Source organism: Somniosus microcephalus, chromosome 17 (genome assembly GCF_052327205.1).
Source record: "Somniosus microcephalus isolate GS21.2 chromosome 17, FLI_Smic_1.0, whole genome shotgun sequence".
Taxonomy (NCBI): Eukaryota; Metazoa; Chordata; class Chondrichthyes; order Squaliformes; family Somniosidae; genus Somniosus; species Somniosus microcephalus.
The window spans coordinates 22071785-22088154 of NC_141003.1; the positions used below are offsets into that span (position 1 = coordinate 22071785).

General features: G+C 43.4%; 1 protein-coding gene across 12 annotated transcripts in view; it reads right to left on the reverse strand.

The window, feature by feature from the left end:
• The window catches only part of plekha5 (pleckstrin homology domain containing A5), a 435482-nt gene that overhangs the window by 86204 nt on the left and 332908 nt on the right, over positions 1 to 16370 (reverse strand). For all 12 annotated transcript variants that reach the window (XM_086010041.1, XM_086010040.1, XM_086010044.1 and 9 more), the window contains 2 exons: positions 10462 to 10939; positions 5472 to 5555 (listed from right to left, as the gene is read on the reverse strand). In XM_086010041.1, coding sequence (XP_085866167.1) covers positions 5472 to 5555; positions 10462 to 10939 — 562 coding nt within the window. The remainder of the gene's footprint in view (positions 1 to 5471; positions 5556 to 10461; positions 10940 to 16370) is intronic.

Here is a 16370-nt window from a genome sequence, read left to right on the forward strand (position 1 = left end):
TAGATGGTACACACTGCAGCCACGGTACACTGGTGGTGGAGGGAGCGAATGTTTAAGGTGGTGGATGGGTTGCCAATCAAGCGGGCTGCTTTGTCCTGGATGGTGTCGAGCTTCTTGAGTGTTGTTGAAGCTGCACTCATCCAACCAAGTGGAGAGTATTCCATCACACGCCTGACTTGTGCCTTGTAGATGGTGGAAAGGCTTTGGGGAGTCAGGAGGTGAGACACTCGCCACAGAATACCCAGCCTCTGACCTGCTCTTGTTGCTACAGTATTTATGTGGCTGGTCCAGTTAAGTTTCTGGTCAATGGTGACCCCCAGGATGTTGATGGTGGGTGATTCGGCGATGGTAATGCCATTGAATGTCATGGGGCGGTGGTTAGACTTGCGCTTGTTGGAGAGTCATTGCCTGGCACTTGTGTGGCACGAATGTTACCTGCCACTTATCAGCCCAAGCCTGAATGTCGCCCAGGTCTTGCTGCATGCGGGCATGGACTGCTTCATTATCTGAGAAGTTGCGAATGGCACTGAACACTGTAGTCCTCAGCGAACATCCCCACTTCTGACCTTATGATGGAGGGAACGTCATTGATGAAGCAGCTGAAGATGTATGGTGCTCCTACTACAATGCTCACGGACAAAATTAAAATAGTCATTTCTTTCCTCTGTAACGGTCTATTTTTTCAATTTGTGTCTCAATCATTTTTGTTTTTGTCTACCTCTCACTTTTCTCATGATCATTTCTATCAAATGTTTTCCCACTCTCTCCCCTTTGTGCAAGTCTCTCTTGTCTGTCTCAACAACAACAGCTTGTAATTATGTAGCAGCTTGAACGTAGAACGGCCCAAGGCACTTCACAGGAGCGTTAGCAAACTAAATTGGACGCAGAACCACCTAAGGAGATATTAGGGCAGATGAGCACAAAGAGGTGGGTGTTAAGGAGCATCTTAAAGGAGGAAAAAGAGGTCGAGAAGCAGAGCGATTTAGGGAGGGAATTCCAGAGCTTAGGGCCTCAGCAGCTGAAGGCACGGCCGCCAATGGTGGAGCGATTAAAATCGGGGATGATAAGAGGCCAGAATTGGAGGAGTGCTGAAGGGCTGGAAGAGGCTACAGAGATAGGGAGGGGCAAGGTGGTGGAGGGCTTTGTAAATAATGGGTGAACGGGACTTGGTGCGAGTTAGGATCTGGGCAACAGAGTTTCGGATGGGCTTACGTTTATGGAGGGTGAAAGATAGGAGTCCAACCAGGAGTGCGTTGGAATAGTCAAGTCTAGAGGTAAAGGCATGGATGGGTGTTTCAGCAGCAGATGAGCTGAGGCAGGGGCGGAGTCGGGTGATGTTACAGAGGTGGATGTAGATGGTCTTAGTGATGGCGCGGATGTGTGGTCGGAAGCTCATCTCTAGGTCAAATATGACACCAAGGTTGCAAACAGTCTGGCTCAGCCTCAGGCAGTTGCCAGGGAGAGGGATGGCATCAGTCTTTCCAATATTTAGTTGGAGGGAATTTCTGCTCATCCAGTACTGGATGTCAGACAAGCAGTTTGACAATTTAGAGGCAGTAGACGGGTTGAAAGAGGCGGTGGCGAGGTAAGCCGAGTGTCGTCAGCGTACATGTGGAACCTGACGTCGTGTTTTCAGATGATGTCACCGGGGGGCAGCATGTAGATGAGAAATAGGAGGGGCCAAGAATAGACGCCTGGGGGACTCCAGAGGTAACGGTGCTGGAGTGGGAAGAAAAGCCATTGCAGTTATCTATCCTGTCGTACCCAGGGACTTAAGAATGGAACTAGGCAAGTGCAGTCCCGCCCAACTGGACGACAGAGGAGAGGTGTGGTCAACCGTGTGAAAGGCTGCAGATAGGTCAAGAAGGACGAGGAGGGATAGTTTACCACGGTCAGTCACATAGGATGTTATTTGTGACTTTGATAACAGCTGCGGCAGGATCAGAAGCCTGATTGGAGGGATTTAAACAACGAGTTCCGGGAAAGATGGGTGCGGATTTGGGAGGCGACAGCACATGCAAGGACTTTGGAGAGGAAATGGAGGTAGGAGATGGGGCAGTAGTTTGCAAGGACAGAGGGGTCAAGGGTTGTTTTTTTTTGTTGTTTTTTTTGAGGAGAGGGGTGATGACAGCAGATTTGAAGGAGAGGGGGGCAGTATCATGAGGACAGAAAGCAGTTAACAATATCAGCTAAAATGGGGACCAGGAAGGGAAGTTGGGTGGTCAGCAGTTTAGTGGGAATAGGGTTGACGGAGTAGGAGTTGGGTCTCATGTACAAGATGTGCGTGGAGAGGCCAGGAAAGGAACTAGAGAAAGATGCGAGTTCAGGGCTAGGGCGGGGGGAACCTTAGATGAAGTTTGGCCTGGTGGGCTAGGGGAAGTGAGGGAAGCGGCAGAGGCATCTGAACGGACGGTCTCAATCTTAGTGACAAAGAAATCCATGAGCTCCTCGCACTTGTTGTTGGAAGGGAGGGTGGAAGAGGGAGGGGTGAGGGGTTTAAGAAGACTGCTTGTAGTAGAGAAAAGAAGCCGTCAGTTATCTTTGCATTCCAGGATGATCCCGGAATAGTGAGCAGTTTTGGCACAGGAGAGCAGTGTAGGGTTCGCAAATTTCTGCACAACCCCAGAACACAAGGAAAATCATTTTTAAAATGATTTTTGGGAAAATCACAGAAGAAATCTGTAAAAGGGGTAAAAGTGTGGTTGGGCCAAACAGTTGATTTCAAAGAGTTGATTAAGGAAGAGACTTTTGGACTGTTTTAAATAGTTATTGGGCAAAAAGGGATTTAAAATAAAAGTCCCAGGAAGTTTGGCTGGTTTAAAAGAGACATGTTCAGGCTTGCAAAAAGGCTGGGACAAAGGAGAGGAGAGTGGTCCCCCCCCGCGTTTGGATATTGGACTGTCTAAGGAATGTCCAGGGCCGTCCCAGTTTTACATAAGGACAATGAAGCCTGTTTTCCCGCCGAGAAGTCGCAGAGCCAGGTATCGAGTAAACAGGACATGTCCCCAGCAACACAAAGGAAGGAACATTAGCCCTACAGGTTACCACAAACAAACCACAGTCCAAAATCAATTAAAGAGATTGACAAACGTTTTGCATTTTAAAACTGGTTTCAAGGCAATCCCGAAACCAGTTAAAGGCCGATTAAGTTCAGATGAGCCATCCCCTAAACTCGTTAAGTCTGGATGGGCCATTCCCGAAGCTCGTTAAAGTTTTAAAGGACATTAAAAATAACGAGCCCGCCAAATTTAACAAAGAAACCTGAGATTTGGCGGTCAGATAAGCCAGGCCCCAAATTAGTATAATTGAGGCCTGCCTTTTCAGTTCAACAGTACAGTTGAGACAAAGAGCACAGTCAAGTTCGTCACCGGTTCGAGTCAGCTCAGGAGACAGAGGTTCAAGTTCCGCCAACCAGCTCAAGAGAGAGGTCATCATCGGAGACTTGAAGGAAGAAAGAAGAAACAGAGATCGCGGCAACCAAAGGCCTACAGAAACCAACAACCGCCAATATTACCACCAACCAGATAACATTGGGCCACCGCGACCAACAAGAAACCAACTGTCGAAAAACTCACAAACCAAAGACTTGTTTCCACTCTACAGGCTAGTCTGACTTACCCCTGGGTAAGATTTGGACATAAAAGACCCTAAAACTAGCCCTAACCAAAGAAAATTGGGTACTTACCCGATAGATCCAATAGCGCGACTAACCGCATCAGCAGACCAACCCAAACTGAAGACCCAACGCAGGTGAGGTCTTCTACCACGTCCGAGGTACGGCTGGCCCCAATCGCCACAACTAAAGAGAACCCCGAAATCGCGAACCTCTACATCTGTCAAGGAAGTCATTTCGGTGAGCATTTCCTGGTCCTCTGGATTCCAGCCTAGCTAGTGTAGTGGGGTTGGGAGGGTAAGGGTTTTTTGTGTATTGTAATTCTCCCTCGCTTATTTCCGGTGTTCCCCACCCTTTTAAAGTATAAGTTTTATTGTATTGTCTCAAAATAAAGATCTGAATTCTTTTGACTAACCCAGGTTGTTGCAAGTTTATTACAATCCCCAAATAAGTCCAAAGTCTAGAACAAAAAGGGAGTGGGAGCGATTCGAAACGCTCAAAGGAGTCTGAAGTGAAGCTGACAAACAACACCCACACACCACCCTTTACAGCAGGACTCGACAGTAAAGCACCATCAGTGCATCTCGCTCTCCATGCCTCTTGTGTATTTGTCTACTTTATATGCAGCCCTCTTTACAAATCAAATATATTCTCTTTCACCTCTAAATTTTTTCTTTCTGCAACTCTTCTTTTCATCTGTCGTGGAGGTTCTATGACAGACTCAGGGCTCCAAATGTCTGATCAACTTTCTCTGGGAGCAAATTTCAGGTACAGTGCTGTCTTGTTGCCTTTGCGTGAGAAAGTGCAAGACCAGTGCCTGGGGTTGGGAAAAAGTGATTGCAGAACCAATGCTATGGGCTCAGAAGGAGCAGGGAGGTGAAGTCTTGGCTGCAGAGTGATAGCTCGGTTAGGGTTGGTTGGTTGCATACGAGTGTTAATACAATGCACAGATCAGATCTGTGGGGAGACTATAGACAAAATCTCTTTATTTAATTATATAGATAGACACCTAAAAGATGAATCATTCAAATATAAATTATTGTAAAATAACTCAACAGATTGCTAATTATTAATTACAAGCTTAAAAATTGTATTGTTAATTATCCTATATAAATTCAGTCACCATAAATGTAAATCTTTGAGGAGCAGGGGGAGATGGGAAGAGAGAAGCCAAGTATTCGGGGCAAATCTGAGACAGGAATGAGCACAGATTGGAGACCATAGGGAATGAATGATCCGTAACAAAGTTACAATTTTCAGGAAAGGTTTGAGAGGGAACAGAGCAGGGATGAGCTGGAGTCTTGAAGGCCGGGAGGGAGCAAAGGCCATACAGATGGTTAAAACAGCTTGGGCGCAGGAATAATGGAAGGGGGGGAACAAGAACAATCTGAACAGCTGAAATTCCTCCAACCCGTCTGATCCAATTGCTCCTTGATCTCATGTGGTTAATATAGACCAATCAGTAACAACAATCATACATTATAGGTACAAGATTTAAGACAGATAAAAGACTGTTAAATTAAAGCTGGAAGTGTGTCAAGGAAGGAATACAGTCTTAGCGCTTGGATATGACAAGTTGTGGCAGCTTTACTATTTAGTCACAAGTCACAACCAATGTTGCACCTTGAAACAAACTACAAGCCATCTACATTCCTGAAGTTTTCTACTTTTTTTTAATAGCTACTCTACGATGTTTATAAACAATGGTGAGCTAATTCAATTGCAGAATTAAAAATGCTAAAAAAGAACAAAGACCAAAAAACAAAAGCGGTGTCTAAGTGGCCAACTTCATAAAGATTTGCACTCAAATTAAGAGCGTTAAGAAAACTTGCCATAATGAAACTCTAATATGACTCACCGTTTTTCCCTGCAAGCTCTCAGGCGTGATGGTCTGTCCAGGTACAGCAACGGGCATTGACCTTCTGTCTGGTGGATAGACAATCTAAGGAGAGGAGAATGAAAACAGAATTCTACATCAGAAATGTTTTCCCTATCCTTGTCCTGTTTGTTTTTTCTTCATGTAGATCCTTTGGGAACTCACCATGCACAAACCAAGATCACCAGCAGACGACCAATACCCAACCCCTCACCAAAGTTACTTCGGAGCGGCGGCGGCAATCTCGGAGCGGCGAGGTATAAAAGAGCGGCGGAGGCTCAGGTAGGTTTACCAATCTCCAGTCTCAGGGAGAGGGAGAGAAGTAAAAAGTAATCGAAGTGTGATGTCACCAGAAAGCAGGTAAGCGATTGGTTGCTGAGTATTTCTCTCTTTTTAAACTTTAACTCTGTGGTTTATAGGTTCTAAAGTCTCTGTGGTGTAGCGGGGACTGTTTGTAAGCCAGGGCCCTTAAATATATCATTTAACTGTAGCATAATTGGTAGGATTGATTTGATTTAATTTAATTGCAATTAATTAAAGGGTAAGTCATGGCAGGACAGCCCAGTGCCATGGTATGCTCCTCCTGCGCTATGTGGGAACTCGGACACTTCCTGTGTCCCTGACAACTATGTGTGCAGGAAGTGTGTCCAGCTGCAGCTACTGGCAGACCGCATTGTGGCGCTGGAGCTGCGATTGGATACATACTGGACCATTCACGAGGCTGAGGACGTCGTGGATAACACGTTTGATCAGTTGGTCACACTGCAGGTAAAGGTTGAACAGGCAGAAAGGGAATGGGTGACCAACAGACAGAGTACTAGGCACAGGCAGGTAGTGCAGGGGTCCCCTGTGGACAGCCCCCTCTCAAACAGATACGCCACTTTGAGTACTGTTGGGGGGGATGGCTTATCAGAGGAAGGCAGCAGCAGCCAACTTCCTGGCACCAGGGGTGGCTCTGCTGCACAGGACAGGAGGAAAAAGAGGGGTAGAGCTATAGTAATAGGGGATTCTATTGTAAGGGGAATAGATAGGCATTTCTGCGGCCACAAACGAGATTCCAGGATGGTGTGTTGCCTCCCTGGTGCAAGGGTCAAGGATGTCTCCGAGCGGCTGCAGAACAACAGCCAGTTGTCATGGTGCATATAGGTACCAACGATATAGGTAAAAAACGGGATGAAGTCCTAAAAGCTGAATATAGGGAGTTAGGAGGTAAATTAAAAAATAGGACCTCAAAAGGCAGTAATCTCAGGATTGCTACCAGTGCCACGTGCTAGTCAGAGTAGAAATAGAAGGATATTTCAGATGAATACGTGGCTAGAGGAATGGTGCGAGGGAGAGGGATTCAAATTCCTGGGACATTGCAACCGGTTCTGGGGCAGGGCCGGGACCGATGTCCTAGGGGGAGTGTTTGCTAGTGCTCTGGGGGAGGGTTTAAACTAAAATGGCAGGGGGTTGGGAACCTGAGCAGGGGGACAGAGGAAAGGGAAACAAGGATAAAAGCAAAAGATAGGAAGGAGGAAACCAAAAGTGGCAGTCAGAGAAATCAACAGTTTAAATCAAACATGGCCACAGTAAATAATAATTCTAATAAGTCTGAGAGCGTTAAAAAAACAAGCCTGAAGGCTTTGTGTCTTAATGCGAGGAGCATTTGTAATAAGGTGGATTAATTAGCTGCGCAAATAGAGGTAAACGAATATGATTTGATTGGGATTACGGAAACATGGCTCCAGGGTGGCCAAGGCTGGGAACTCAACATCCAGGGGTATTCAATATTCAGGAAAGATAGGCAAAAAGGAAAGGGAGGTGGGGTAGCATTGCTGGTTAAAGAAGGGATTAACACAATTGTAAGGAAGGATATTAGCTCTGATGATGTGGAATCTGTATGGGTAGAACTGAGAAATACCAAGGGGCAGAAAACGTTAGTGGGAGTGGTATATAGACCTCCAAACAGTAATGCGGAGGTTGGGGATGGCATTAAAAGGAAAATTAGAGAAGCGTGCAATAAGGGCACAGCAGTCATCATGGGTGACTTTAATCTACATATAGATTGGGCTAACCAAATTAGTAACAATACTGTGGAGGAGGAATTCCTGGAGTGTTTACGGGATGGTTTCCTGGGCCAATATGTCGAGGAACCAACCAGAGATCAGGCCATCTTAGACTGGGTATTTTGTAACGATAAAGGATTAATTAGCAATCTTGTTGTACGAGGCCCCTTGGGTCGGAGCGATCATAATATGATCGAATTCTTCATTAAGATGGAGAATGAAGCAGTTGACTCAGAGACGAGGGTCCTGAATTTAAATAAAGGAAACTACGATGGTCTGAGGCGCGAGTTGGGTCGGATTGATTGGGGAATGTCACTCAAAGGGTTGACGGTGGATAGGCAATGGCAAACATTCAAAGGCCGCATGGATGAACGACAGAATTTGTTCATCCCAGTTTGGCATAAAAATAAAACAAAAAAGGTGACTCAACCGTGGCTAACAAGGGAAATTAGGGATAGCATAAGATCCAAGGAGAGGACATATAAAATGGCCAGAAAAAGTAGTAAACCTGAGGATTGGGAGCAGTTTAGGATTCAACAAAGGAGGACAAAGGGATTAATTAAAAAAGGGAAAATAGAATATGAGAGTAAGCTTGCAGGGAACATAAAAACTGACTGTAAAAGCTTTTATAGATATGTGAAGAGAAAAAGATTGGTGAAGTCAAGCATAGGTCCCTTGCAGTCAGAATCAGGGGAATTTATAACGGGGAACAAAGAAATGGCTTACCAATTAAATACATATTTTGGTTCTGTCTTCACAAAGGAGGACACAAATAACCTCCCAGAGATGTCGGGGAACATAGGGTCTGATGAAAGGGAAGAACTGAAAGAAATCAGTATTTGTAGGGAAATGGTGTTAGGGAAATTGATGGGATTGAAGGCCGATAAATCCCCAGGGCCTGATAATCTACATCCTAGGGTACGTAAGAAAGTGGCCCTAGAAATAGTAGATGCATTGTTGATCATCTTCCAACATTCGATGGAATCTGGAACAGTACCCATGGATTGGAGGGTAGTTAATGTAACCCCACTATTCAAAAAAGGTGGTAGAGAGAAAACGGGGAATTACAGACCGGTAAGCCTGACATCGGTAGTGGGGAAAATGCTAGAGTCCATTATAAAAGATGTAATAGCAGAGCACTTGGAAAACAGTGACAGGATCGGACAAAGACAACATGGATTTACAAAAGGTAAATCGTGCTTGACTAATCTACTGGAATTTTTTGAGGATGTAACTGGTAAAATAGATAAGGGAGAACCAGTGGATGTGGTGTATTTGGACTTTCAGAAGGCTTTTGATAAGGTCCCGCATAAGAGATTAGCGTGTAAAGTTAAGGCACGTGGGATTGGGGGCAAGGTATTGACTTGGATAGAGAACTGGTTGGCAGACAGAAAGCAAAGAGTTGGAATAAACGGGTCTTTTTCCAAGTGGCAAGCAGTGACTAGTGGGGTACCGCAGTGATCGGTCCTTGGACCCCAGCTATTCACAATATATATTAATGATGTGGACAAGGGAACTAGATGTAATATCTCTAAATTTGCAGATGACACAAAGCTGGGTGGGCATGTGTGCTGTGAGGAGGATGCCGAGAAACTCCAGGATGATTTGGGCAGGTTGGGTGATTGGGCAGAAGCACAGCAGATGCAATATAACGTGGATAAATGTGAGGTTATCCACTTTGGTGGCAAAAACAGGAAGGCAGATTATTATCTGAATGGCAATAAATTGGGAGAAGGGGAAGTGCAACGAGACCTGGGTGTCCTTGTGCACCAGTTGCTGAAGGTACGCATTCAGGTGCAGCAGGCGGTTAAGAAGGCAAATGGTATGTTGGCCTTCGTAGCGAGATGGTTTGAGTACAGGAACAAGGATGTCTTGCTGCAGTTGTACAGGGCCTTGGTGAGACCACATCTTGAGTATTGTGTGCAGTTTTGGTCACCTTTTCTGAGGAAGGATGTTCTTGCCATGGAAGGAGTTCAGCGAAGATTCACCAGGCTGATACCTGGGATGGCAGGAATGACGTACGAGGAGAGATTGGGTCGATTGGGCTTGTACTCGCTGGAGTTTCGAAGAATGAGAGGGGACTTCATTGAAACTTATAAAATTCTGACAGGACTGGACAGACTAGATGCAGGAAGGATGTTCCCGATGGTCGGGGAGTCCAGAACCAGGGGTCACAGTCTAAGGATAAGGGGTAGGCCATTTAGGACAGAAATGAGGAGGAATTTCTTCACCCAGAGAGTGGTGAACCTGTGGAATTCTCTACCGCAGAAGGCAGTAGAGGCCAATTCATTAAATATATTCAAGAAGGAGTTGGATATATTTCTTAAGGCTAAAGGGATCAAGGGGTATGGGGAGAAAGCAGGGACCAGGTACTGAATTTGAATGATCAGCCATGATCGCATTGAATGGCGGAGCAGGCTCGAGGGGCCGAATGGCCTACTCCTGCTCCTATCTTTTATGTTTCTACAATTGGTTTCTTGACGGTGCATTTCACTGGGTCAAGAAATTCTCCCTTCAATACTTTGGATGAAGATTCTTAAGTGTCTAGCAAAGACTGGGAATGTGATAGTTGGGGAATCAGTTTTTTTAAATCAAGGAACGATAAAGTACATCTCCCATTGCAGTACTGTATTTCGATAGAACAATGCATGTCCAGTGAATTATGAAGTTTAAATACAACCTAAAGTACTCCCCCCATAGAAATGGATAGCCACCGCCCCAAAAGAAATGTTAACAGCCAGATTAGTTTTGATTTCACAAACAGAATTTTCACTCTTCACAAAAGCCGTATCTTCCTGGTACAAAAGCATACCATTGTATTCAATACAATACACAAAATTTAAGCCTCACAATTAGCAGTGCTGAATCTAGATTTCAAGAATGGTGATTCAGAATGAATGGCAAAACCAAGGAAGCTGCTTTACCCTGTTGACAGGTGTCCTGTGCCGCCGAGACTTAATGGAATCAATGGTCAGGTCTCCTCTTAAAATAGGTGACGATATTTCTGATCTTGAATCAATGTTGTAGGATCTCAGGGGAGAGTATACCTGGTAGGGGGCCAGTGAACCATGGGAAGGTGATGGAGGAATAGAGCGTGACTGGTCGACAATATTCACCATGGTGACAGGAGTACTTAGAGTACCATGCCTGCTTAGTGTTCCATGCTTATGATAGACTTGGCGCTGTTGCCATTCATACAGTTGCCACATGGTATCATCCCGCATCGACTTCCGTTTTTCTTCTGATGAAGGTGGTCGAAGCACCCTATCATATGCAGAAGGCGACACCGTACAGATGCTGTCAGGTCTTGTCGTACTGTGACGAGGCATTGTTCTGTAGCATGGCATGGCCTGAGCCCGATAGCTCGGCAAGTTTCTTGGTAGTGTTTGATAACAAGTGATGCTGTAAATGAACAGAACATTATTTAATCTATTTTACACTATTCTATTTAGATCCAGAAAGCTATCAACCGCCTCAACAAAATGACAACTTGTTTCCTGAATTTCTTCCAAGTGGCCAACTTGATGCAACAGCACTTGTGACAAAGGGATTGAAGAGTTAAAGAGAGTTGGGAATTTGTCATAGGTAATACTTTGGGTGAAGGGAATGGAAAAAGGAAAGATTTACCACAAAACCAATACCAGTTTGAATGAAAGGTCATGAACCTGAAACATTAACTGTTCCTCTCACCACAGATGCTGCCTGACCTGCTGAATATTTTCAGCATTTTCTGTTTTTATTCCAATACCAGGTGGGTTGGCACAATGGAGCAACCACATAACAAATCTGTACCACAGCACTGGATCAGGTCAGGCCATAAACAGCCATTTCATTCTTCTGAACATTGTGGTTCGCCCCACAGCAAAATACGCCCCTTTAGAGCGTCCATAACTGATTCCTAAACCTTTCAATTCTTACTGTAAAGCAATGTGCAATGTGGAGAAGTGTTACAATTTAACCTAGATGTGTGCAAGACATCACAACTGGAAAGGGTGCTGTAGCGGAATCCACAGAAAACATTTCTCATTAAATAATACCAACACATCTCAAATTAAAAATCTGAACTGGGAACATGTATCCTAGTAAATCTGCTGCAACAAGAATGCTAATGACAGCTGAAAGTAGCATCAAGAATTCAAGATAAGACTTACATATCAAACAGCCTTTTCTAGTTCCAGGACTCCCTGCGTCCATACATTGATGCCACACACAGGTGAAAACACTGCCTATGATATCATGAAACTGCATATTTCAAGTAATTCAGAGAAAGTTGGTTTTACGTTAGTCTGAATTGACCCAAGCCTGTCCCCATCCCGCTCTGGCTTCTGAATCTGCCTTGCCAAGACAGAATACTGTTCTGTTAGAGTACTCTGCTTTAAAAGCCATCTCAAGCAAGAACAAACTATGCTTTTAGCCACTGAATGGAAAAGTCAACATTTATGCAGAACATACAAGACTGCTATACAGAATTCTATTTATAAACTTGGGGCACGGTTTGTTTAACTTAGATGCACATTAGTTTCCTATCTTGGGAAACGTTGATAAAACACCACCCTGACTTAAAGATGCCTTTACCTTTATGAAACACAGTTGATTGGAGATGAGGTTCTCTCCTTGCCAATCAATGGCACACCTAAACACAAGTGATCCATTCTCTGTACAGCTTATAGCACTGGAAATTCACTTTCGTGCTGGAACTGCCTCCTCCTAAATGCACAGCACAGTACAGTACTCTGCGTTTCCATTGTGAAATAGGCAAACAGACTCTCAGAATGAATTCAGTTAGTTCTCTAGATTGCAGCATGCTCCTAACTTCTGCACACAGTGCATGTGCAAAAGCAATGGTCTTCCTGTGCCCAATTCATCCCAACAGGTTTACAGGAGACCTGGGGTAGACTTGAACATAAACAGGTGTCCCAAGGAGGTCAGTAAATCACTCTCTTGTGAACCAGACTGCAATGTACTGTATAAGGGCTTTTAGACAATACTCAATCTCACACAGTCTCCATGTCTCCTTCTATTGCTTGGTCTACATCACAATTTCCTTCCCATATCTGGATTGGATAGTGGGACAAGTGGCAGCAACAGCAACATACTCCACCATATATAGTCAACAAATTATATATTTTCCTATAGATGATAGTTACTGGGGCACAAGTCAATACAAGGAAATGTCACATTCTAACTTTCTAATGCATGGTAGATCACAGTAATAGGGGAAGAGACAAATGCAATAAACAAACTACGTTGAATGAACTGCTTAAAGGAAGAATTGCTCCATTATTTGCTATTTTTTCAGTACTTGGACTGTGCTGGCAACAGACAGTGCAATTACATGGTGGCACTGCCATGCACAAATTAGTAGCATTGTTTGTTAAGCCAAACAGAGGGCATTATTTGCCACAATGCTGAATTAAACAACACAGGATGTAAAAACTAACAAATATCAACCACGGGAATTAATAATGAAGATGTGCGCATTTGAATGGAACTATGTCTATTTATAGAATTTGGAGCACAAACAGAATATTGCATTGAGTAAATATCGCAAATGTTATCCCTTGTACAACACATACCACAAACAACTTGTTACAGTGAAAGGTGTTGCAGCAGATTTGAATATTTAACACCTGTTACCTGGCATACTTACTGCTTTTTACATGCACACCAACCGAGGCAGCAAAAGAACCCATCATGTATAGCTATGTGGGAGGATGCTTGTAAATGAAATTCAGCTAACAGTGTATTAAAAATCCCTTTCCCAGCGATATTGATCTAATATTGCGGTGGGTTTCTACAACCTAGTCGAGTTTATTTGATAGAATAGATCTGTAAATAATATATAGATTTATAAATGATGTATTATAATCTTAAATCTGCACATATTCCTGTAATTTTTTTCCAATTTAAATTCCTACGTCCACATTTATAATGGGAATTGCCCAAGCAAACCATCATCAAAGACCCTACCCACCCCAGCCACAGTCTGTTCACCCTCCTGCCATCTGGGAGACGCTACAGATGCATTCGCACCCGTACGACCAGATTTAGGAACAGCTTCTTTCCCAGGGCTGTCATCCTACTGAACTCCACAAATAAACTCTAAAGCCTGCACATCTGCCAATGCACTTTATTATGGTTATGTTTATGTTAATGTATTACAAGCCAAATGTATGTTGAATGTTTAAATGTCTTAATCTAAATGTACACTCTCGGGAGCCGCAAGCCTACATTTCGTTGTACTGCACTCGTGCACTAACAATGACAATAAAAGTTGATTATGATTATGATTGTAATTGCACCCTCTTGCCAGTGAGTGCACTGCAGTATCACTACTAGCAGAAAGTTATAATTAAAGAAAGGACTTGCATTTATATAGTGCCTTTCATGCCCTCAGGACATCCTAAAGCGTTGTACAGCCCATTATGTACTTTTGAGTGTTGTCACTGTTTGTACTGTAGCAGGGGTTCTGAACCAGGGGTCCGCCAGTTAGTTTGTCCCATCAATATATACAGGGGAGACTACTGATGTTTATGGCATAATAACTAATTTTTATACAGAAAAAATACTTGCGTTGTGTTACGGGGGGGCGGAACTTTTATAACACAGGAGGGGGGCCTTGGAAGCAAAAAGGTTGAGAACCCGTGCTGTAGGAAACACGCGACAGGTTCCATTATAATTGAGGACATTGAAATTTATAATAAAATATAAAATAAAGACAGAATGTGTGTCTTTAAAGTGGAGACTAAATTACATCAGAGGCCCTGGTCCAATTATCTCCCCTGCCTTCAACTTTGTTTCATCTGAAGACTACATTTGGTCTTCACTTCCCATGTGCAATGCCATGGGAGATCAAGTAACAATATATAGATTATCTACGCACGTTGCACACTCCCTTATTTAGGTGCCACTATTACTGCCATGCCTCCAGTGGTTCCCTCAACTGGATTTCCCATTATTAAGCTTGCCGTCATGCAGCAGTTGCACACTTCAACTGCTATAGAGAGCCTCAAATGTACCACTACCCCAGCTCCATCCACCATTTGTTTTCTCTTCGGGTAACCCCAAAGCTTCCATTTCTATTTATGATTAAGTAGGTTCTGCTCCCAGTTCTTAATTCTAGAATGTTAACACTTCAGTTTATTCAGAAATGTAATTTTTTGCAGTTATAATTACTTAAAGCTCAACTGGAGACACATTTCACCCTCAGTGGAAAGTTCAACTGTATTTGGAAGAAAATCATAATATTTACATAAGAGATTTTAAAAATGAACACTGGGTAAGCACACAATACTTAATCTCTAATTAAACATCACATTCTCTCAATGAACACCTAGAGTGACTAAGGCAATCTAAATGAAGGGGCTCAGACATCACATTGAGATTGAAACTTGAACAATTTACAAATTGTTTGAATCCTTAAATTCAAATGGTATGTCAGAGGTATCATATTTATAATACATTAGTATAAAGCCTGTTTACACATGTTCGTTTGTGAATAAAGGTAAATAAACACCAGTTTTTGTGCCAGTATGGATACATCAGCAATGTTTTTAAATGAGCTGTTTGTATCGACACCGTAAACATGTCCATGTGTGATCATGCTCACATAAGATTAATAATCTTGACATTATTTCAGTCTCAAAGTGATTGGTATTTGATCCTAGAAATAAAATATAAGATAAAATATTTATGCAAACTTTGTCACATTTCTTCTGCAACATTAATTTCAGCCAGGATACCATAACGGTAATTCGACCTATTAAAGTGAACCGGGGTTGTTAATAAAATGCATTTTTCTTCAAGTTGTATTTTTGCCCTGGTTCTCCTGAAGGCAGTGACCTCTGAGAGGGTACAGATGCATCAACATCAGCTGCCTCCAGCATCTTGGCCAAGTGACATTTTTCATGTGAGCCCAGAGAGTGGGTATTGGCAGGCTTTTCAAACCAAGGCATCACAGCTGAGCCTGAGCCTTCCTTCAACCTACACCCACACATGCACTTTCTAGCAGGAATCAATGGAAAGCAATTTGCTGCAGTGAGATCAACTTATTCATCACAGACCACGGAGCGAATATGGAACCTTCCTGGTCTGTAGGGTTCAGCTGCAAACTAGCAAACATTACCCACTGAGACATGGAATGAAATACAAAGATTCTGCATTTTAATAAGCATTCTTATGAAAAGCATTCATTGGGCCAGATTTTGCTGGCACGGGGCATCTCGCGGGATGCCCAGTTATTTAGACTTGCTCAAGCACGTTTAGGTTTTAACAGTTTTTGCCCACAAAGTTGCTGGAAGTGCGAGCTGATGACGGCGTGGCGAGGGCATCTGGGACCTTGGTGAACAACGGAACAAACAGTGCATCTCCTTATCCAACCTAAGAATTTTAAGGATTGAGAAATTAACTGGGGAAGGACTGAGAAGGAGTGTGAATTAGAGTGGGCGAATTCAATGTCAAATCAGGTACAGAAAGGGAACTAAAAAGAGGGAAAGAAAGATTGAGAGAAAAAAGGATACAGAAAGGAAAAGTAAGAAAAAAAAGTAAACATTTTACATTTGGCATTTTTAAAATTTCCTAAAACAATTCACAACCTGAAGGAATGAGACTCCGTGCTTTTAAATGTTCACTTTCTGGGCCAGGGAGACTGATTGGCAGTCATTAGCAAACATCACATCGTTAAGAGTACTTGCGCTGTTAATTATTCAACTTAACGTTCTGTGATGATTTTAATGGGCAACTTTATGCAAATGCAGCAACTTCATGAAACTCACTGGGAGGTTGAGGGCGAGATGCCATTTTCGTGAAGCTAATGGTGGAGCAGTGCACATCA